Source organism: Squalius cephalus (genome assembly GCF_949319135.1).
Source record: "Squalius cephalus genome assembly, chromosome: 10".
Lineage (NCBI taxonomy): Eukaryota > Metazoa > Chordata > Actinopteri > Cypriniformes > Leuciscidae > Squalius > Squalius cephalus.
This window is the reverse complement of record NC_137131.1, coordinates 15,995,588-16,018,620: the sequence shown is the minus strand read 5'-3', so window position 1 is coordinate 16,018,620 and position 23,033 is coordinate 15,995,588. Positions and strand designations below refer to the sequence as shown.

Below are 23,033 nucleotides of genomic sequence, written 5' to 3'. Positions count from 1 at the left end.
TTATGTAATTTAAAGTGTCCCTATTATGCTATTTTAAAGGTTCCTAATTTTGTTTTGGAGGATACCACAGGATTACATGCAAAGGTCAAAAAACACTTTGATTTTCTCAGAATATACATTGCACATCACCACATTTCTCAATGATTCTCAAACGACTCAATGGATAAATCAGTCTCTCTAAATCCCTATTATCCGCGAGCCTTCTATGCTCTGATTGGCCAGATGGCCTAGTCTGTCTTTCGATTGGTGTACCACTTGCAGCGTGCGTCGGAAGCTAAACCCCCTTTCCCATAATTGAATTTAAGCTCCGTCTGGAGGCTTCCTAAAGCTCAGCGATTGTACACACTGTAAAGACAGTTACGATGACGTCGATTTTACCATATCAATCCGAGCGCGAGTCCGATGGTGAAACATTAATGGAAGAACTAGTTATTTAAGCTGGATACATAAGCACTAACGTGAATGGCTGATGTATCATAGTTTGCAAAACAAATCTTGCTCCATCCTTTATCTTTACTCAAAGTAGTAAGAACGACAGACAATCTACATTAATAGACACAGTTTTAGGTAATAGTGGCCCACAGCTGATTTGCCTGAACTATTTCAGTAAGACCGTAATAACATGAGTTAGTGGGTTAGCCGGAAACTTACGCAATATAAAACACAAAACTACGTAATTTCAATTACTTGGTAGAAAATATATACATCAATAATTATTCATTTACAGGTTGTGATTCTGAGGAGCAGGCTGGTCCAAATAAACTGAGTAGGCGTCAAGTTGTTCATGGGCGGACAACGTACAACATAGGCGGGCATTATGCAAATGTCATATCTAGTGATGTAGAACCTTAATGCAGTGGTAATCGAATTACAGACAACTCATTTAAGCTGTTCTGAGTTTATTCTTTCTTTTGGGAGACAATAACTTTATTTATCGTGCACTTTCGACTTAACAACTTTGCAGAACGTTTACATTCACAAACAGCTAGGCTATATTGCACACTGCATGAAAGGGAATATTTGAAAAACCATAATAGGGGCACTTTAATAGAAAACTATGTGAGTGGTGCTCTGTGGCGTCAGGATTTTGAACAGCCTCGTAGCTGGGCGCCGTCGTTGTGTTTGAATTTTAAAGAACTAAAATCGGATGTGTATCTGATTTGTTTATATGTTTCTGTCAGCTACATGAACATATCAGTTTGCTTTCTCACGTCACTAGCTTTAAACAACTTTGCTGCCTAACGACTGCATAAAAGTGACCAAGTGGATATAAGCTAAATGCAAATAGATTGTAACAATCGTGACATTAAACATTTGGGTTGGATTTGTGTATATTTTTGTCACGTCGTTTTAACCATTTGAGGTACTAATGTTAGCATCCTCTCAGCCTCGACGGCAAAAAAACCCCTGCTGTTTTTACTCTACTAATGCAGCATCTAGTCAACAAATTAATTAATTTATAATGATGTGAAAACATGTACTTTATGGTAGTGTACTTTATACATACAGTTTTGTTGTCTATGTTTTAAATCGGCATCTGAAGTGTCCCGCTCTGTGCAGCTTACAGTCTCACAAGTCAAAACAAACTCCATAAGGCGTCAGTGATTTTGGTACTGTATAATGACGATGGACCTTTTTTTTTTGCTTTTCGGACGCATCCCGGAAAAACTATCGGTATGGATTTTTCCTGATAACTGATTGTATCATCGGTTATTGGTGCCAATTAATCACCGATTTTAATCTGTTTAGTCTTAATGCAGCAGACTAGTGCGTAATAAGTGCAAGTGGACTGTATCAGTCGTTTTTGAGCTCTGTCAGTGACGCTTATGTGTTTTAAAGGGGACATATCATGCTAAATCCACTTTTTTAGCCCTTAAATGCATTTTGTTGTATATTTGGAGTGTTTAGAATTACAGAAAAGTTGAAATTATTCTCTTCAGGTGCTTCGTTGATATCTTTATATTCTGTTTTGGCCTTATTTTTCAACCTGTTCCGATTTTTCTGTTATCTATGACGTTTCGTGAACTATTACGTCACAGTATTTGCAGCGGAACTGCCAAATAAGGACATCGACTTCCAGCCCAACACTTCGAGCAATCCGCCATTTTTATTTCTCGCTGGAATTTTGTAGTCCAAGCTAAAAGATGCAGAAGTTATGAGAGGGTAAGTTAAAATGTTCGGTTGTTGGATGTAGTAACCCACACGCTTCATTACACCGTCTAATGTAGATGAACTGCCGCGTTTGAGACAGGACGCATGTTTAACTGAAAGAACGAGCAGAGAGAGAGAGACCCGGTCGCGCGCACGCACTCTCTCTCTCTCTCTCTTCGGAGCCAGGCAAAAATGTAAACAAGACACCGTCTCCAAACCATAGACTGTAAAAAAAGATGGACGACGCCCCTTCGGTCTCTTCCATTGATGAGAACTGAAGCCGCCAGCGTCCCGATAATGCGCTGACATATTGGAACTTGAGTCTGCATAGTAGCGACCTCGGGACCAGACCTGCGCAGTAGTGAGCAGGAAGTAAAGCCACGAAATCAACGTTCCGCCCTCACTCTCGCAGAATGCACTCAGGGAGAGTGGATTCTGCACACTTTTTAAAAAATTGATTGCAGTACGACAAGAGGCTTGTTAAAATAAAGTAAATACAATCTCCTCCGAAGATCCCGAAAAAATGTCCGTTGGTGCTTCAGTGACTACTTCGCTCAGAAAACCTGTCAATCACAGCTGTCCATCATGACATTACACCACCGCATCACGTAACTAACTAAAAACCAGCTTATTTTTGAAACAGACACTTGAACTTACATCAGCGTGATAAAAACGACACCAAATGAAAGAAACCACCTTTGGAAAAAAGATATTTGAAGTGTAATTTAATTGCTTAGTTGGTCTCACGTCCCGTTGAATAACACGGGGAGGCGGGGCTTATGACCTATACTAGGACCAGTCACCGGGGGGCGATCGAGACGTTTTGGCTTCACTTTTCAGGGCATGTGCGGCACGCTTGCTCCAAACTAGACGCTGTCTTGCTCTCTCTCCCTCGCACATATTAATCAAAATAAATCGACACGGTGGTAAAAGGTCGGAAGACCAAAGTTTCATGTGTAAATACAGTAACACACCATTGCGATACATCCATATGAAGACGTTGTTCTGCAGGTTCGTCGTCTTCATTTTCATCTCGCTCCGGCTCCGACTCTGGCTCGAACATGTAAGGCTGGCTGGACAAGTCTTCCGTTGTTGACATTTTGTTAATAACGTGTGAATAAAAAGTTTCTGTGCAGCTAGATAATCGTATCTCTGCTATCAAACTACAAAAATGGCCGAACGGGGTGGAGTTGAACCTCTGCATCCTGGAGAGGGGGCGGGGTATGAAGTGTCTCAATTGTATTTAAAGAGACCGCACCAAAACGAGTTGCTCTCAGACGCACATCAGAAAAGGGGTAGAAAAGGGGCCTGTGGAGCTATAATAATGAGGAATTCAGACCCAAGCATTGCAGTTCCGCTTTATATAGACTACAAATGTATGATTTATATGTAAAAAGGAACGATTTAAAAGCATGATATGTCTCCTTTAACAGAAATGTTGCTTTCATTTCATGTAATATTTTAAGAGTGCAAGAGGTGAATGTTTATTTTACATTCACTATTATTCAAAAGTTTGGGGTCGCAGGATTTTTTTTTACATTTTCAAGTTTGGATATTGATATTTTCTCCTGTACAGTCATCTGCATTTTTTATTTATCATTATTATTATCATTTTTTATATTTATTAACAGTTTATCATTATTAATTAACTTTAGTAAATGTGGACACCATATTTAATTTGATGTTGACTTGTTTCCAGTAAACCAAAAACACCAAACACTGTTGGTTAAAAGTAAGTAAAAGTAAAATGATTTTTCCATTGCATTTACTGATTCAAGGGGTTGAGCTTGTGAGTGAGTGTATCATCTGATTCCTGTTATCAGACTGCTCACTCATGTGTCAGTGGTGTAGCTTTTGGTCAAGGCCGCACGTCCTGTTGTTTATGGCATATTTTTTGGACAGTATGTTCTGTCACTAGTATCAGATCCATTTCAGAAAAGTACTAACACAATACAATTTCAACCCTGAAGAGTTGTGAATTTTATTTTCAGAACAGTCCAGAAAATTAACAGAGATGTGTGAAAGCATGAAATCAGTGTGATATCAGTTATATCGACCATGCAATATTTCAGCGGGTAAGCATGTCTTACAGAGGAAGGACTGTCCTATTAAAAGCTTAAAATCAGAAACTGTTAGACCCAGACCTCAGCGTCTTTCTGATTTTTAAGCATGCCAGGTGCACTCGGTCACACACAAAGGTTATGCCGATCATGTCTGGAATGCTAGCTTTGCAGGATGTACCAAACTCGTCAGGGCCGTTTACCGAGGAATTTTAATACATGGCTGTCTGAAGATCATCAAGTGCCAAAAAAATCTGATTCACCACACTTTATTATGACAGACACATTCACCCTTAAGGACCTTTTGAGAAATGATTCAACAAGCTTTAATTTACTTTATTACTCTTAATTTGTTGTCCGTGATGTTGGAAAAATATCAGATGTTTCTGATCTTTTTTTATCAGTTGCTGTATTTATCGTTTTATTTTGTTTTATTATGTGTTATTTTGGCCGATCTTTGTACCAGATTTGAACACAAACTGCATTGCAATAATTTCCCATTATGTCATTTGTGTGTAAATATTACAAAGTCTGTAAACATGACATTAACACAGGCCAGAAACGGGACACGCTGAACACAAAGAGGAGAAGAGAGCACAGACGTGCAAGCAGAGAAAATACTGTACCAGGCACAGCAAGCTCACTATTCGTGATGTTCAAAATATTGGAAGTATTGGAAATATGAATATTGAATTGAGGGTGAAGGCTTAAAGGAATGTCTCTGAAGGGAACTGACTGTCAGAAGAGTTTTGAAAAGTTACCTCCATATAATGCCCATTAAATTAGTGTTTATAAGCACAGCACTGCTTTGTTTACAGCGTTAACTAAGGAAAAGCTATATCACTGCTGTTCCATAAGTGCCACCTACTGGCAGAGAGTGAATTTACATTTTCATTCAGCCCATCTGCTGTTTTTGTTACGTGCAGCCTGCAGGTATGTTTTATGTAGCATAATTCCACAAAGCTAAAGTCAAACCATTCTGTTTTTGCTTTAAATCTTAAAATTATGCAATCCACTTTGTGATTAAAATGCTTGGTTGCCTCTAATTTCAAATGGTTTAGCTTTGTAATAGAGCAAATAAACAACAAATACATTTGCGTAAAGAAAAAAAAAAAATCAGTAACCTATATCAGAATCGGCCCATTTGATTGTAAAAAAAATCAATCAATTGGAATCGCCGATGAAAAATCATGACCGGTGCATTCCTACCTCTAATCTAGTTAATAAGCTTATCTAGTCTAGTTGGGTGAGCCTAACAAAACTTGTTAAGAACTCATCCAGCAGACAAAGCCATCTTAAAATTTTATGGACCGATGGGAATAAAAATAAATATTGTATAATAAAAGTGAAGCCTATTTTAAGATTATTCTTTTTTTCTACATTTCAGGAAAATTTAGCCTAGAACATTTCAAACCATTTGATTGTTATTAACAAAATTTGAAGGGGGGATGGGGGAAATTAATTTTAACTTATTTTATGCACAATATTATCATTTTATTTATTTTATTTTGTTGTTGAATATGACTTCCTCTTAAACTTGAAATTTTCCTCAGCTATTCCTCTTTGTACAATCTTCCCTGTCTATCATTGTCTCGCTGTGAAAGTGATAGCAAGGATGGCTGTATCTAAATGTGTCAGAATGGAAGTTCTTCAGCAGATCTACTTATAGTCGACCTATTTCTATAAGATGCTGTATATAATGATAGGAGGAGACGTCTGTCCTGTGCTGTCTTTTGCGCTCAGCTGCCTGGACAGAAATGAACAACATAATTGAAATTCCTCCCAAAGTTTTGATACAGTCTTTTAAACTGAGAATGCAATTTTTAGATTGACACTTGTGGATCCCAGCATATAGATAGCACAAACGCTTATGCTGTTATGGTATCAGGATTAGCTTGGCCAAAAGTATCTTCTTTTATGGACTGCCGATGTCTGTTGTTATATTAATACATTTAATTTTTTTGTTTTAGTAGATTTCCTAATGTTGTTATTTTATTGTTCTATCTAATTCAGATGGTTTTTGCCTTGTTTTTTGGTGAGTACCCTGGGGATGGTGTATAGTATATCCTTTGGAAGCAAGTAGAATACCTGCTGAGGTTGCATGAGACATAATTTAGCAGTGTCTAAGCAATTCCATTTCTCTTAAAAACCTTTGGTTTGTAGAGTGGTGTCATGTTTTTTAACAATAGAATATTATGGTGGTAAGCAAGCCATTAAACAATTAAACGTTAAACCGCAAAGGAGAGGCCGCGCTGTGCCATGGCGACAAGTTGTCTAAATGAAGGCTGCGAATTAATTAAGCCAATAAAAGGTCCTCATAAAGCTATACAGAGCTGATCAGCCCACATGAAAGGTGACATCTGTAACAGCAGCTTGCAAATGAAAATGCTTCTTAAAACATATGGTTGCCAAAACAAAAGTTCTGCCACTGGATTTTGCGGAACCAAGAAAGAAGTCCTTGGAGCTCCAGAGGCATTAAAACTCTGCCACCAGGCTACTATAATTAAGTTTATTTGGGTATATTATTTTTAGAGAAACACATTCTTGACGAGGAATGCAGAGCCTGTTGTTTGGGAGCATCTTAATTTGCAGGCGGAATGCTGGACTGGCTCTTTGTTGTCGTGAACGGCTCAAGCTGAAGAAGCGACAGGGTGGATGTCCAGACGAGGCCTGGACCAACGGCCCAGACTCCAGTTACACATGCCTTTCCCACCAGGGAGAAGTGTGTCGTCGTTCCGGATGGAAATATCTACTGGGAAACATCGGGGAGATGGCAAAGAGTAGAATAGATGATTATAGAATTCGCAAATGTCAGACTTGTGCGTCTTGTGCTAAATTGATTTGATTTGTAATTTTGGCCTGCACACCCAGAGTGCATCTTTGACATTCCTTGTAGGAGGATTCCTGAGTGAAAGTACTCCCTGAAGAGAAGACAATCCCAAAAAGTATACCCCATCAAGTTATTTGAATTTAAAAAGCGTAGCCAAATGATTTCCTCTTGTAGACTGATGAAGTAACTAGCTGGACTTTTAAAATAAGATTTTAAATGGTGAAATTGTTATAGTACTCCAATTTGTGCTACATAAATGGCCTTGACATTTATTCTCTGTTTGGTTAAAAAGCTGGGACACATTGCTTTGCTCAAAGTGTATTTGAGAAATTCCCAAGTCTTAAAATAACCCGTGGCCCCGTAACTCTTTTTCTTTCTGCCGATGACGGGTTTTGGGATTCAGCCCGCTAAACACTCCGAGACCTCTCCTTCTGGCAGAGCTGCTTTCCTCTCTGGAAGAAAAGGCGTGGTATGGGAAGATTAGCTCTCTCAGAGCACAGAGGGTCTCTCAGGAACTGAAACAAAACACTCGCTTGAGAAACTCGCTAGTAACTTCAGTGCTGAATAAAGTCTGAGGGCAGGAGCGTTTTGATGAATGTTCTCTGCCAGTGTATGAAACATTTAGCATATCGTTGCTCAGGCCTGTGCTTTTGTTGGGCACAAAAAAATATCCGCATTCAATATTGGTGCCAAACAATGTTCATATGATGTACAATGGAGTAAGCAACGGTGTGTATTTATGTTCATTCATTATTGATTCATTCAGTGTTTCATTATGAAAAATGTTTTTGTATGCAGATTTCAGAGCTCAGCTTTTGGGATCTGCTATTCTTTTGTTTTTGAAAGCACTGCAGAAAGAGGAAATTGACCCGAGGTTCCTGGTGAGAATGCAGGGTGGTCCTATTTCCTGTCAGAGGTCTGCATCTCGGGTTATGTCCAATGTTACTGTTTGTGTGAGAATCTCAACTACATGGTGCATGTTTTTCTTCTGTCCTTGGGAGAGTTCGGTAAACCTAGCAGGAGACCTGCTGTAAAGCTATAGTTCGGGTTTAGGAAATGGACATCATGCTTGTGTATGTAGTGTTTCCTGCTGTGTTGTATAGTGGGAAGTGAGTTGACTGTGGTTATGAGTCTTGGTGTGTTTAGAGGCCTTTAAGTTGGCCCATTCACAGTCTTCGAATGTGAATATTTAGTTTAATCTTAAATTACTTTTTTTTTTTTTTCAGTTGGAAGACCTAATATTTATTTATTATATAAATTAAATTATTTTATAATATACAACTTGTATAATTCTACAAGGCTATTTCTATATAAAGCTGTTTTACATGGAATGCAGTAACCTTGAGTTCCAGTTCATGAAGGTCGCAGAAATGAGGCTGCCATTTATATGATCATACATGTGATTATTTTTTTTTATTATTGTTCTGGTGCATGTAAATATTGTCATAATGGAAAATATTCCTTACATATTTTAATTGTTGTGCATATGCTGGATAAAACTTGGCTGTCTATGCACTAGAAATTTTGCCCAAACTTCAACACCCATACTGCACTTTTGAGTTTGGCAAGATGTAAAATAAGTTTTGGATGTCCCCAGAGTGTGTATGTGAAGTTTTAGCTCAAAATACCCCTGTATATTTTATAGCATGTTGAAATTGCCATTTTTTGGTAGCCTGACTACGTCAGACTTCCTACTTCCGCTAATTTCATTTCGCTCCTGTAGTCAGTCTGAGATAGCAGCGTATCTTTCCGTTTTCCACCGGCCTGAAAACAGCCGGGCCAATCAACGAACAGAGGGCGGGCTGAGAGCCGTGACGTAGACGCTGATTGTACCGTGGTGGATGCGTACTTGCGTAGATTTACTTCACATAATCTGCAAAAGTCGTTCACAGCCATGTTCACTCCGGTATTTCGCTCCATGGTTTAGTTTTTGCATCATACATGTGTTTACAGTGGAAGTTAGATGCGGCTGAGCATGCGCATAACACACGCCATAACCAAACGTTTTGTGATTGGCTTACGGGTAACCAATGATTTTAAACTTCAGACAAGCGCCCCCCCGCGAGAGAGAAAACACTTCTCTATTATGCTATTCCAGACTCTCTCTACGAAGCAAAGTGAAGTAGCAGAGTCTGGTATTACCAGGCTAATTTTTTGGGGGGCTGAGCAAAAACGCACCGTTTTTGTGTGTCCCTTTAAATGCAAAAGGGCGGAGCTTCCAGAGCACATAATGGCAACAAAACAGGACAATCTCACACACTAAAAATGTCAGTACCGGTGTTGGTTCGAGTCAGAGAATATATACTGCATGGAGATAGAGCAGGTATAGTTTAGTTTAATTACGGTTATAACTTTTATCCTCTAGTAGTACATGCCTGTTGTAGCGGACCCTGTCTCAATGATGGCCAAAGCTTTACAGATGAGTTTTATGAAGTTTATTTGTACATCACACAAAAGATGAAAGCCACACTAAGTAGAAATTGTGTTTTTGTCAAACAGCGACCCCTAGAGTCGCTGTGGAATACTTGCACTGTCGTAAATATATTATAGTATAACGTTTTTACATGATTGCAGCTAAATCACAAGTCTATAGTCTAGGCCTACTGTATAATTTAATTTGTGTTGTTTTTATTGGAATGTAAACATTACAAAATGCCAGATAACATCAATAAAGTTAAATGTACGTCGCATTATTTCATAACATTGGCCGTTATGATGTCATTAGACATGATTATTGCAATTTATCATAATAGTTTGCAAATTGTGCTCGTTTACACTATTAACAACCTCTACGTTAGGCTTATTTATGTCCTGATTATGTGAGATATTGAAAACTGTTCTCATGATAATCGCAGGAATCAACGTCAACAGCGTCGACTGATATCCCTCAGGACTACGTGATGAATACACCTCACAACAACTGAGTTCAGCTGCCAAACTAATTCGTGAGGCATAGCTATCTGATTTATCAAAACGATTCCATTTACACCTGGTCACATAAATTTATTTTTGCGAAACGGATTTAAATCCGATCTTCAATTCTCGCGCTATAGCCTATGCAGATTTAATGGAGTGCACGTCACCGAAAGCAACAGATATGAGCTGCATTTTATTGATCATCAGCTAAAATTTCAAAATCAAAGACCGCAATAAGAGAGAGCAGTAACAGCCCTGGTAAGATCATTTCGTTTCTTTACTTTTAATGATGAAGATTGTGTGTTAAGCGTCTGTGACTTACTTTCACTTTGATTTGCGATAGTTTGCACGTTGGCTTATGAATAGATGCTCATCTCCGGTGATGCGTGTTCCAGTAGCGTCATCATATCTGGATATAACATATAGCCTATAACACGCTCACACGTTTTCTTTTTCTTTTTTTTAGCATTTTTGGGAGGAGTACAATTTACATGTGGTTTCAACAACCAGATGCATTTACACTTGTCCAGTTTCGTCTGGAATGCATCTCAGATCTCCTCCTGAAGTGGTTTGAGGGATCGGATTCAAATCCGTCTCAAATGCTCTTCGGAGGACATTTACACCTGGGGCCGTATTCACAAAGGATTTTAAGGCTAAAAGTAGCTCCTAACTGGCGAATTTAGGAGCAACTCCTAAAAATAATGGGCGTGTCACTCCTAACTTTAGGACTCCTAATTTTTTTCACTAAGAGTAATTCACGAAGCATTTTAGCCCTAAAAGTAGCACCTAAGCCTGGGACAGCTTAAAAGAAGTCGAGAGGACTCCTAACTCACTAAGACCTATTCACAAACCGCTTTTTGTGGCATTTCACGTTGCGGTGTTTTGAAATGCGTATGCGGCGGCTACAGGAGCTTCCAATCGCGAGGGAACAATTTTGCATTGTAGGCATAACTAGGGATGCAATAACGCCACCAACAACAACCAAAACTAGGCTACTCATTGCATGTAAACTAATTGTAACGTTTCATTGTGAATCAAATTAAAATGTTCTTCTCTTTGCAAACGTAGGCAGAGGCATATAGTGACAGATTAATTCAATAATGTTGCAAAGATATTGCATCAATCCATATGTTTTATTAGGCTACTAGGCTATTTGTTTTGCCTTACTCTTTATTCATTTAGGCTATTTATTCAGTTATTCGTCATCTTCCGTCCTTTGCACTACTTGTGTAGCGCACGCATTCTCAGACCTGTCACTCATCATCGTAGGGGAGGGGTTTGAATCATTCCCGCGTTACAATCCTCAGCCAATCAAGGTGGTCACTTCAGTCAAGCTCGTGCATGAGTAATGACGTCATCCATGGCAACGAAGACTCACTCTTAGTTTAGGAGTTGTCATTTTTCTTTACTAAGAGTAGGTCTGAAAGGCGTTGTGAATAACTTTTAAGAGAAAACTCCTAGCTAAAATCTTTTAGTGCGATTTAGGAGTACTCCTAGTGGTAAGATAAAATGCTTTGTGAATACGGCCCCTGGTCTTTTCACGATCGGATAGCTATCCGATCTGAGAAAACGCATGAAGTGGCCAGGTGTAAACAACCCCCATGACAAAAACATACGCACGAAAGCCGAAAACAAACGCTGGTTGGCCTCTCACGTCCAAATTTGACAAAGTGGTGGGGGAAGTGACGTATGCCGTAAAGCAGTCGAATTTTGTAGTTCTTTTTGTGCTCTGGTTACTACCCGAACCCCGAAGTTACATAGTGCCAGTAAAAGCGATACAGACCCCGTCAGGCTATGGCAGACGTGTCATTCAACCTATTGTAAGTCGATGTACCATCACAAGGATCTTGGAAATATATTATGAAGGTTGAAAAGTTACATAGTGTCGCTTGAAGCGTCTGTTTTCACTCCAGAAAATCACTGTAAGAGCTGAATAAAACACAGTACAAGTGCGCATTAAAGTCTATCTCTCCATTACAATATCAACATGCACTGCGAATTACACAAAAACACCAACAGTAAACAAATATACAGACCTTATGCCTTTTCGGGGGGTGCTTAATAAACTGGTAAACTTACTAAAAATAAAATAACTGTAAAATTAACTGTAATAAAGTGTGTGCTCTCCCTTTCAATCCCAGTATTGTGACCAGCATTGCTCCGGAGACTATAAGCTGGATCACAAACAGTTGGTACTGATCCATCCTTGAGAAACAACTTTTTAGCAAAAACTGTGTTTTGTATTGTCCTTTTGTATTGATCCTCGTTCACAAATCAGTCTGGTGTAAAATGATTTGCGCAGAAAAAAACTAATTTAGGTATATGGGGGCTCATTCCCTTCAAAAATAAAACTAATCCACTGAAACTATCCACAATGAAGTACATGAAGACTGTTATGTTCACTCTTACATCCAACAACAAAACTCCTCAATCGCTTACGAGACATTCTTGTCGCGGACAGGGTCCAACTCATTTAGGATGGGGTCTATGCTAAAGTCCGTGAGCAGTCGTGGACAGGACCTAGGCATTTTTTTACGTCACAAAAGGTAGAATCTGCGGACGGCTTGTTCTGAAACAGTGCTTACGATTTATGGGGATAAAAAAAAAAAAGGAGTGGGTGGATTTTTAACATTATAGAGTGGTCTTGTACACACACTGCCAACACACATTCATGCTCAAACACCATGTAAAAGTGAATTTTGCATAAAAGGGCCCCTTTAAAACTGCAGATTGAACTGATATCTTGGTGCAGGTAACACAGAGAAAAAGTATACATTGTTAATTTACATACTGACATTGTAACAATACAAAGCTGGCTAAAAGTAGGTGAACTTATCTTTAAATGCATTTGTTCAGGCAAACTTTTTCTTTGTTGTTCATTCTGTTACTCATTCCTTACAAACTGTGATGTGTGTAATGTTGTCTGATGTTAAAATACTTTTCCCATCCAAGTTCATGTTCAGAGATGACTATAAACAAGCCGTTTGTTTGTTGACCCCTAAGGCCAAGTGCACACTACAAGCCTCAAGCTTGTCGCTTTTGATGTTTTGAGTCTCATATAGTGCAGCGCAGGACTACTTGCGCTATCCCAGATTTCAAATCTGTGTGGTTTGTTTCATGATTTTTACTTGCTAGACTTAAGGCGGGAATTGAGTCATATCCAGAGAATACTATTCTAGTCCCTCTTTACACCTGGCATTAACATGCATTTAGTTTTTTTTTTTATCCGGATTGTATCGGGATCATTTTAGACACTTGCACATTACAAAAGAGGTTAACTAAAACATTTCGATCATTTACCAAGTTTTGAAACATTGTCGGATAATTCAAAATGCTTTCTGCCATTTCTTGCATGGCTTTTTTTTGAGCCCTTCAGTAGGATTGGCATTAAGGATGTTAATGGACATTAGAAGTGAAGAAAAGGGGAGACATTTTTTTTTTAAGTGTAATCCAGTAAAATAATTGAACTAATATCAGATATTGCATTTAAACCTTCATCACATATAGTTTGTCCCAGACCACTTGGAAATGTGGCTTCAGTGACAGTAATTCGATCGCAATAAATCTTGGGTGCATTTACACTTAGCTTTTAACTCTTTCCCCACCATCAACAGAATTTTCTGTCATTTATGATACAGCGCTTTTCCACCATTGATGGAATTTTCTGGCAATCTATGTTATATGGTAGGGGGCACTTTTATGCATCTTCTGAAAGTGTACACAATCTCTGGATCAAAACACAGCAGAAGAAAAAGCAGAAACATGCTATAGAAGCATTGCTTACGCACATGTAAAATAACGCGATCATCAAACATTAAACAGCATATAAATCAAAACTGTCTTACGTTACCAAATGAAATGTGGGACTGTGAAAACTTTGGGGGTGTTGATGGGCTCGATCTACTCCATTTATGTTTTGATTATTATTCTAAATCTGATCTGGACATAGTTTTAAAAAAAGTGATTTTCTCAGCTTTTTGTTCAAAATGTTGCTTTTTTAATGAAACTTACCCACATTCAAGTAGTGATAAAAAAATAATGCATGAAAAAAACAATAAATGTTTTTGTTTTTTTAAGCAGAGGCTCTATTCTTTCTTTTGATATTTTGTATGTTCAGATATTCATATAAAATATTCTGGGGGCCATGACATTTTTGTGAAAATGATCAAAAATGCTGGTGCTCTGGAATCTTTTTTTAAAATACGTTGGTGGGGAAAGAGTTAATGTGGTCATATGTGATCTAATCATGATCTGATCACCTTAAAATGCATGGCGTAAAGTGTCGCATAGACTTGGGGGTGAGAGACTTGGGCCATAAGCAACCTAACAATGTGCACCCTTGCAACCACCTAAAACACACAACATTGTGTTTTGCACTGGCGAAACCAATTATCAATTTTTAAAGAAAATTACATATCCTGATTTGAGCTGCTAGTGCCGTAAAAAACAAACTCTTCATCTTAATTAAGCTTAAGAATCATGTCAAATGGTGGTTCTTAACAAACACCGATTATCTTAACAGATTAACAAGCAGAGATGTATCTTAATGAACAGGGTTCAGTGAATTTCAAGTCCTCTCAAACAATACTTCATAACCCTGCTAACAAACCCATTCATCTCTCTCTTTCAAAGCACTGAGATAACAACACTGCTTTCTGGGCTTTATTCCAGGATTGACATAGTTGTTACAGTAAGGATTTGATTGGAGAATAAAGAGAGTTTTGTAATTTGATGATATGATTGCCACAGTGCATGTGTTTTCTCTTGTATCTTAGCTATATATTTGTATTGGCTTGTGTTGGAACCATTATGATCAAACAGCCCTTTGTCTATGTGTTATTTTAAGACATTGACGAATGTGCCTCAGCTTCTGTAACGTCTTTTTTTTTTACTCTCCTTCCCATACTTTTGAATTGTCAAGGAGTTCCAGTAAAGCTCATTGTTGTGCTTCATTTGAACAAGAACAGTGAACTTTTTTTTTTTTTTTATATATACAACATTTAAAACATTTTATATATATATATATATATACGTGATAGACATACTGAACTCTGAGAGGCATTCGGGAAAGAAAAACATGGTTTTAAAGAGACTCAATGTGGCTGAATGGAATGTGTTGCATGAAAACCATGTGTAGAGGGGTACAGAAGTTATCGGCAGACTAGTCTAGTATAACCACATGATATTTCTTTATTATAATGGCTGTTTAATTAACATTTTGAGAGCATATTCATGTGGACATATTTGGCCATCTTGTAATCTCATACTGTTTTTGGAGCATCCCAGAAAGTTTGTGATAGAGGATAAAATTGCAAATAACATAAAACTCACGTCTTGATATTTCCATGTCTCTTTTTGGTCTAAAGATTGCATTGAAAAATACAGGGATTGCATCACTATTTTGACATCATTGGGATTTTGAGGCCATTGCTAAGTAATTCCACCTCTCCGTGTTGAATGGTGAACACTTTTTCACATTAAAATAGATCATTCTTGTGTAGTGCATGTCCTCTGTTCTCAACCATTGTCAACTTGCCATTCATGTTTTTTTTCTTGCAGTGAAATCCAGAAAATCATGTGTAATATAAATGTTTTTATTTATTAGTTTGTTTATTTGAATACTTTTGTCCAGTTTGCAAGGCATATCCATAGGATGCCATAGAGTTATGCTCTAAAACTGCTTTAAAAGGGGAATTAAGCGATTAACGTCACTAATTATGATGGTGTGTCAAAAATGTGTTAATGATGGTAATTCCAAGGGTTCATGGAATCTCAGCATTCCTCATCGGTCCACTCCTCTCATGTTTCTCGTGCTTCCACGGCACTGAGATTTTATGTAAGTCTACACGGCCAGCCTGTATACATCTCAAAATCGTCCAAATGTTTTGAAAGTGAAGCACATAATACTTGATTAAGTGTCTTGATTTTTAGTAACTGAGGCCATTTCTGTGGGGCTCCTTTGGGAAACGAATACTGTCAGAACATTCAGAAAGAAAATCATAAGCCATGCACAAGACATTTCCGACTGAAATCTGATTGAAGTCGGACATTTATTAATTTGTAGATTTTTTTTTTGGTAAGAATTTTGGAATTAAGGGCTTATTTTAATAACTGTTTGCAGGTTCCACAGCTTCCCAGGAATTCTTTTCATAACCCTGCTGTTATCTGACACAGACGAAGAGAAGGGTCAAAGCACACAGACAGTCCTACTGCGCACCTCAGGGCAAACAGGGGTTAAGTGTTTAGCTCAAGGGCACAGTGGCTGGGATTTGAACCTGGAATCCTCCTGTGCATGCTTTAAAGCTCTTCCCAACATGCCACCAACAAAAGAAAAAAATGTGATGGAAAAAAGCAGTTAAGTTCTTTGAAAACCGATGCAAAAACTCTAAAAGCACAAAAAGAAAGTTAAAACACTCCAGGAAATGTTTAATTACCTATGACATTATTCATCTCAACTAACCTCAACTTGATCACGTTACCTCACCAACAAAAGAGTGCCATGGTTCTATGTTTTTTGAACCGCTAATCATGGTAATACTATGGTGTTTTGTAAATACCTTTAAATTCTGTGACAACTTTTTTAAGGACCAACACCGATAGATTTAGTTGACTATGAGATTTTTCTTTTTTTACATTTTAAATATTACAATTTTAACTTTTTGTATACAATGAGGAAAATAAGTATTTGAACACCCTGCTATTTTGCAAGTTCTCCCACTTATAAATCATGGAGGGGTCTGAAATTGTCATCGTAGGTGCATGTCCACTGTGAGAGACCTAATCTAAAAAAAAAAAAATCCAGAAATCACAATGTATGATTTTTTAACTATTTATTTGTATGATACAGCTGCAAATAAGTATTTGAACACCTGAGAAAATCAATGTTAATATTTGGTACAGTAGCCTTTGTTTGCAATTACAGAGGTCAAACGTTTCCTGTAGTTTTTCACCAGGTTTGCACACACTGCAGGAGGGATTTTGGCCCACTCCTCCACACAGATCTTCTCTAGACCAGTCAGGTTTCTGGGCTGTCGCTGAGAAACACGGAGTTTGAGCTCCCTCCAAAGATTCTCTATTGGGTTTAGGTCTGGAGACTGGCTAGGCCACGCCAAAACATTGATATGCTTCTTACAGAGCCACTCCTTGGTTATCCTGGCTGTGTGCTTCGGGTCATTGTCATGTTGGAAGACCCAGCCTCGACCCATCTTCAATGCTCTAACTGAGGGAAGGAGGTTGTTCCCCAAAATCTCGCAATACATGGCCCCGGTCATCCTCTCCTTAATACAGTGCAGTCGCCCTGTCCCATGTGCAGAAAAACACCCCCAAAGCATGATGCTACCACCCCCATGCTTCACAGTAGGGATGGTGTTCTTGGGATGGTACTCATCATTCTTCTTCCTCCAAACACGTTTAGTGGAATTATGACCAAAAAGTTCTATTTTGGTCTCATCTGACCACATGACTTTCTCCCATGACTCCTCTGGATCATCCAAATGGTCATTGGCAAACTTAAGACGGGCCTTGACATGTGCTGGTTTAAGCAGGGGAACCTTCCGTGCCATGCATGATTTCAAACCATGACGTCTTAGTGTATTACCAACAGTAACCTTGGAAACGGTGGTCCCAGCTCTTTTCAGGTCATTGACCAGCTCCTCCCGTGTAGTTCTGGGCTGATTTCTCACCTTTCTTAGGATCATTGAGACCCCACTAGGTGAGATCTTGCATGGAGCCCCAGTCCGAGGGAGATTGACAGTCATGTTTAGCTTCTTCCATTTTCTAATGATTGCTCCAACAGTGGACCTTTTTTCACCAAGCTGCTTGGCAATTTCCCCGTAGCCCTTTCCAGCCTTGTGGAGGTGTACAATTTTGTCTGTAGTGTCTTTGGACAGCTCTTTGGTCTTGGCCATGTTAGTAGTTGGATTCTTACTGATTGTATGGGGTGGACAGGTGTCTTTATGCAGCTAACGACCTCAAACAGGTGCATCTAATTTAGGATAATAAATGGAGTGGAGGTGGACATTTTAAAGGCAGACTAACAGGTCTTTGAGGGTCAGAATTCTAGCTGATAGACAGGTGTTCAAATACTTATTTGCAGCTGTATCATACAAATAAATAGTTAAAAAATCATATATTGTGATTTCTGGATTTTTTTTTTAGATTATGTCTCTCACAGTGGACATGCACCTACGATGACAATTTCAGACCCCTCCATGATTTCCAAGTGGGAGAACTTGCAAAATAGCAGGGTGTTCAAATACTTATTTTCCTCACTGTACCTTATATTTTTATTTGTTAAGAGGTAAAAAACAGTAGTATAAAGAAACCAAAATTTCAGTAGTCAGTACAGATACAATTTCACTGTTCTCAGTACCAATTTCAGTACCATAGCAAAAACTATTTTATTTTAATAGTTAATTTTTTTTATTTTGAAAAAAATATAAAATAAATGAAATTAGTTAATATTAATTCATATGTATGTAGCCTTTAGATACCGGTATTCTTTAATTAAGCTAACATTGTATTAAAAAGATCAAATGAAATGTTAGCAATAAAATGGAAAATAAATATTAGTGGTAACAGAAGTATAGCAGGGCTATTTCACTCTGCAAGAATTAATACACAAATCTGATGTGTGTCTGATCACAAAAAATAATGCTATGGTTATTATCACTATGTCAGACATCACAATTTCTGAATCGGTCACACATTTTAATATGGTTATCACTCCCAAAACTTTGCAGCATGAAAAATATATTTTTTTTATTTAAATTATGGATGAGTTATAGAAAGTGAGCAAAGTTATAGACAGAAAGTGAGCCAAGAGCAGTCTCTTTATGAAAACTCCTGATATCAAAAAATTGGTCTCCATTGCGCAGTGAATCTCTTATTTACTTTGTTTAAACTTTGTTGGTTGTAATGAAACAATTTGCAAGCGTGCAGAGCTCGCGTTGAACAAACTTGCGTATTGAGAGGATTCTGACCAACTTAAATGCATGTGAAAGGCCATTGTGTTCATTTGCTCAAGAAACATGTCTGTGATTGGCAAGAATGCTCAATGCTGCTGCAAACACGTGGTAAAAAGAAACTTCAACACTCTTCACAGAACATTTGAAAGCAGCCGCCTATCAGCAGGTACCAAATTGACCTGATACTTGGTATTGTACTGCAGAAAGGCTGGTATTGTTAAGTTTTTGACTTTTTTTTTTGACTACCGACGTACCAGTACGTTTAAAAAAACAACAACAACTGATTATCTGCATCTTTAAAATGATTCTAATTAAAGCACCATACAACCATTCACATTCAGACAGACATCACTGGTCATTACGTCACAACTCTCAAGCATGTTGCGTTTTTAAGATACTCTGTGAAGTTAAAAACAAGTCAACTTTTCAAAACTGTCACATAACCGCTGCGTTCTATTCCAGTCAGTTGTGCTCTGTCCAGCTGTTTTCTTCGAGCACAAGAATAAATCCTGTATAAACGCATCCAATCTGGGTCAGTTTATCCTAAATCCAGCCTAAACTTTCAGTGCCAATATTTTCAACATTGAAAATTCGCAGGAGTTATTTGAAGAATGTGAATTGTTTTAGAGCGTTACATTGATGTGGTTAATCAAAAGTGTGAAAAGTGATTTGTGCAGAGTATCCAGTGTCCTGGTTGTGTTTGTGGGCTGTGGGGCAGGCCTGCTTTCTGCTGTGTGGAATGTGTTTATGGGCTGTCTCTTCCTGCAGTGCCTATATTACACACATTTTTGACCTGGGGTGAGGAGATCAGTAGCTGTTGACTGACTGAACACACATTCATTAGAGATCTCAAGGAATGTTCCAGATTCTTCAAATCTCCACACAGCTTTGTTCATCCCAATGCGAGTCTTTGTACGAAATCTTTTTTTTTTTTTTTTTTTACACATGCTTTTAAACACCCAGAAATACATGAGCCATATCACGAAATGTTGTGAAAAATAGCGAAAGCAGCTTTGCTGTTATAACACTCCAACTCTGTTGTGTTGAGTTTTATATGTTGTCCTGTACAGCGCAGTTTCTAGGTGTTTTCGACTCTTGTGTTAATTTTGGCATTCTGTCTCTGTTCCTGTAGGATTACCAAGCCTCTGACCTTTGCCGACTGTGTGGGGGATGAGCTTCCTCTGGGCTGGGAGGTGGTGTATGACCAGCAGGTGGGCGTCTACTACATCGACCACATCAATAGTAAGTTCAGCTCTTTTAAATGTCATATTTAACACATCTGGTTTATCTAGCCATTTCTGTTAAACTAGAGCTGTCTATTAGTTGAATATGCTGATTAATTTAATAATTACGAAAATCACCTAAACCTAAAGGCAAAATGTATTTACTTATTTATTTGTTTGTTTGTTGGTTTGTTTTTATGTATATATAGATATATAGATATACATGTGTATATATGTCTAACGGTACACAGGGAAGGAGACCAGAGGCCCTTTTTTAGTGGATGTCAATGGCTTCACTACACTGAATAAACTGCTTTTGTGGGGAAAACGGCTTATCTGCATCTTATTTAATGAATTGACAGCCCATTGGCTAATCTTCAAAATGTTTGCTCTTAAACATACATTTTAGATTTATATGTATTTAAAGTTTACACCGAAAAAAAATACTGTTTTATAAGCAAAGTAACAGACAATTGCTCGACAGGTACTCTTCAGTTTACGGCACTTCCCATTCATTTCTATGGTATCCGCAAACAGTGATTGACAGTCGCACAACTCTGAATGAAATTTAATGACGGCAAGGCCGTAATTGGTTATCAAGGCCACTCCCATCCATCCATCCATCCATCCATCCATCCATCCATCCATCCATCCATCCATCCATCCATCCATCCATCCATCCATCCATCCATCCATCCATCCATCCATCCATCCATCCATCCATCCATCCATCCATCCATCCATCCATCCATCCATCCATCCATCCATCCATCCATCCATCCATCCATCCATCCATCCATCCATCCATCCATCCATCCATCCATCCATCCATCCATCCATCCATCCATCCATCCATCCATCCATACGAATTGGGTTACTATCTTTGGTGTCAAGAATAATGCTATTGTTGTTAATGGTTATCGGATACCCATTTTTGGAGTAATCTCCTGTATGATGGCTTTAACACTGGTTTTGATGTTTCTCTCCCCCAGAGACGACCCAGATAGAGAACCCTCGCACACAATGGCGTCAGGAGCAGGAGCGCATGTTAAAGGAGTACCTGGTGGTGGCGCAGGAGGCTCTCAATGCCAAGAAAGAGATGTATCAGATCAAACAGCAAAGACTCGAGCTGGCACAGCAAGAGATGCAACTCTTCAACCAGCTCACTCAGGATGACAACCGTTCCATCACCAGCTGTGAGACACGCATCACATCTCACTTTAATCACATCACACACACTGCTGATTCAGCCATCTAAAATTGCGCCAACCTATTAGTCATATTGTGTGAAGTTTCAATGAAGTCATTCTTACTCCAGGCTTACTTAAGTGTCACTCATTGGCTGAAATCTTATTCCTTTCCTCACTTGTACATTCATGGCCTCCTCCCTTCCTCCTCTAGTCCAGCACTCCCCTACTTTTTCCTTCACTTTCCCCTCCCTTTCCTGCCACCCTTCATCAGTTCTGCTCTTACTTCCTGTTGCTGGAAAAAAAATTTACATTATTTTTTCAAATCCATCACTTACAATAAAATGGACATTGTTTCATTCGGCGAACAAATGTTTATATTAAAAAATATTAAAATTATTATTATTATTATTATTATTATTATTATTATTGGTATAACCATTATTATTAATAATATATTGCTATATTGGTATATTATTAATGTTAATCCTCATATTTAGATTACTATTAGGTTGGTTTAGGATTATTAAGATTATAGTATACTAACATTATTAAGATGATTTAAGAAGCTGTTTTGTAAACAGTTTTTTCTAAGTAAAAATAATATAAGATTTTGACAAACACAATTGTATCACTTCACCCTAACACTGTCTACTTTATGCCCCCCAAAAACTATCAAAATAAATTTTAATTAAAAAATTTGAAGTATGCTCATCAATTGATTATATTAATTACTCTATGAATCTTAATTCTTCAAATGCAAAATATGATCATGACCAAATCAAAGCGTATGGTTTGTCAAAGTTTGTATGGTATTTCTTTCTCCACCAGTTTTCCTCACTTTTCTCTTTTATGCACATATCCAGCTTTTTCAAAAAAACAAATCCAATGATACCATTAATATCAGAATATCATGAAATTTCATGGCGCTTTACTATATGGCACTGGGTGACATGCACCAAAGTATTTACATGGTACTTTACATTTTCATTTTATACTACATCAAATAAAACAAATATATATATATCTAATAAAACATGGTACAGTCATGGTACGTTTATGCAAGTGTTTTCATTTCTTATCTTAAGATTTGAATAGTTGAGATTCTTTTGTATCATGTGTCATTTATATGTGTAATACAAGGTACAATCACTGGCTACACATGAGCATAATATGATTGTGACTTTTTGACTCCTCTTTCTCTCTTATAGCTCACTCTGGTTCCTCTTCAAATGCAAAATATGACCCTGACCAAATCAAAGCGGAAATCGCCTGTAGGCGTGAGCGGGTAAGTCATTATCCTCTGAGAACAATGCCTCGTACGTCAGGCCCAAGGGGAGATGCTGGGCCCCTCATGTGCCGTGTTGATTGTGTGTTTGTATATGTGTGTTGAGGGGAGGTGGACTTTTATGAAGAAGAGGCCTAGGTTTGGGTTCACTGCTGTGTTTCTCTGGCTTAGAGCTTGTTGGGCCTCTCTAGATTAGTGCTATTCTACAGGAAGAGTCATTGTGTCAAAAAATCTGTGGATGATGTACTCTTGCTCTAAATCTTGACTAAATCTGTCATACTAAAGGAATAGTTCACCCAGAAATGAGAATTTAAAAGTCATTATTCTCTCATGTCTTGTCTTGTTCCAAACCATGCTTTTTTTCCCATTGAAATTTAGGAGAAATGGAGAAGACTCAATTTACTCAGCTAGT

At 38.1% G+C, this 23,033-nt stretch overlaps 1 protein-coding gene across 1 annotated transcript in view; it reads left to right on the top strand.

Annotated features, from left to right (window-relative positions):
- Positions 1-23,033, top strand: part of wwc3 (WWC family member 3) — a 51,711-nt gene that overhangs the window by 5,709 nt on the left and 22,969 nt on the right. The window contains exons 2-4 of the mRNA XM_079884065.1: positions 20,056-20,165; positions 21,139-21,342; positions 22,545-22,621. Coding sequence (XP_079740191.1) covers positions 20,056-20,165; positions 21,139-21,342; positions 22,545-22,621 — 391 coding nt within the window. The remainder of the gene's footprint in view (positions 1-20,055; positions 20,166-21,138; positions 21,343-22,544; positions 22,622-23,033) is intronic.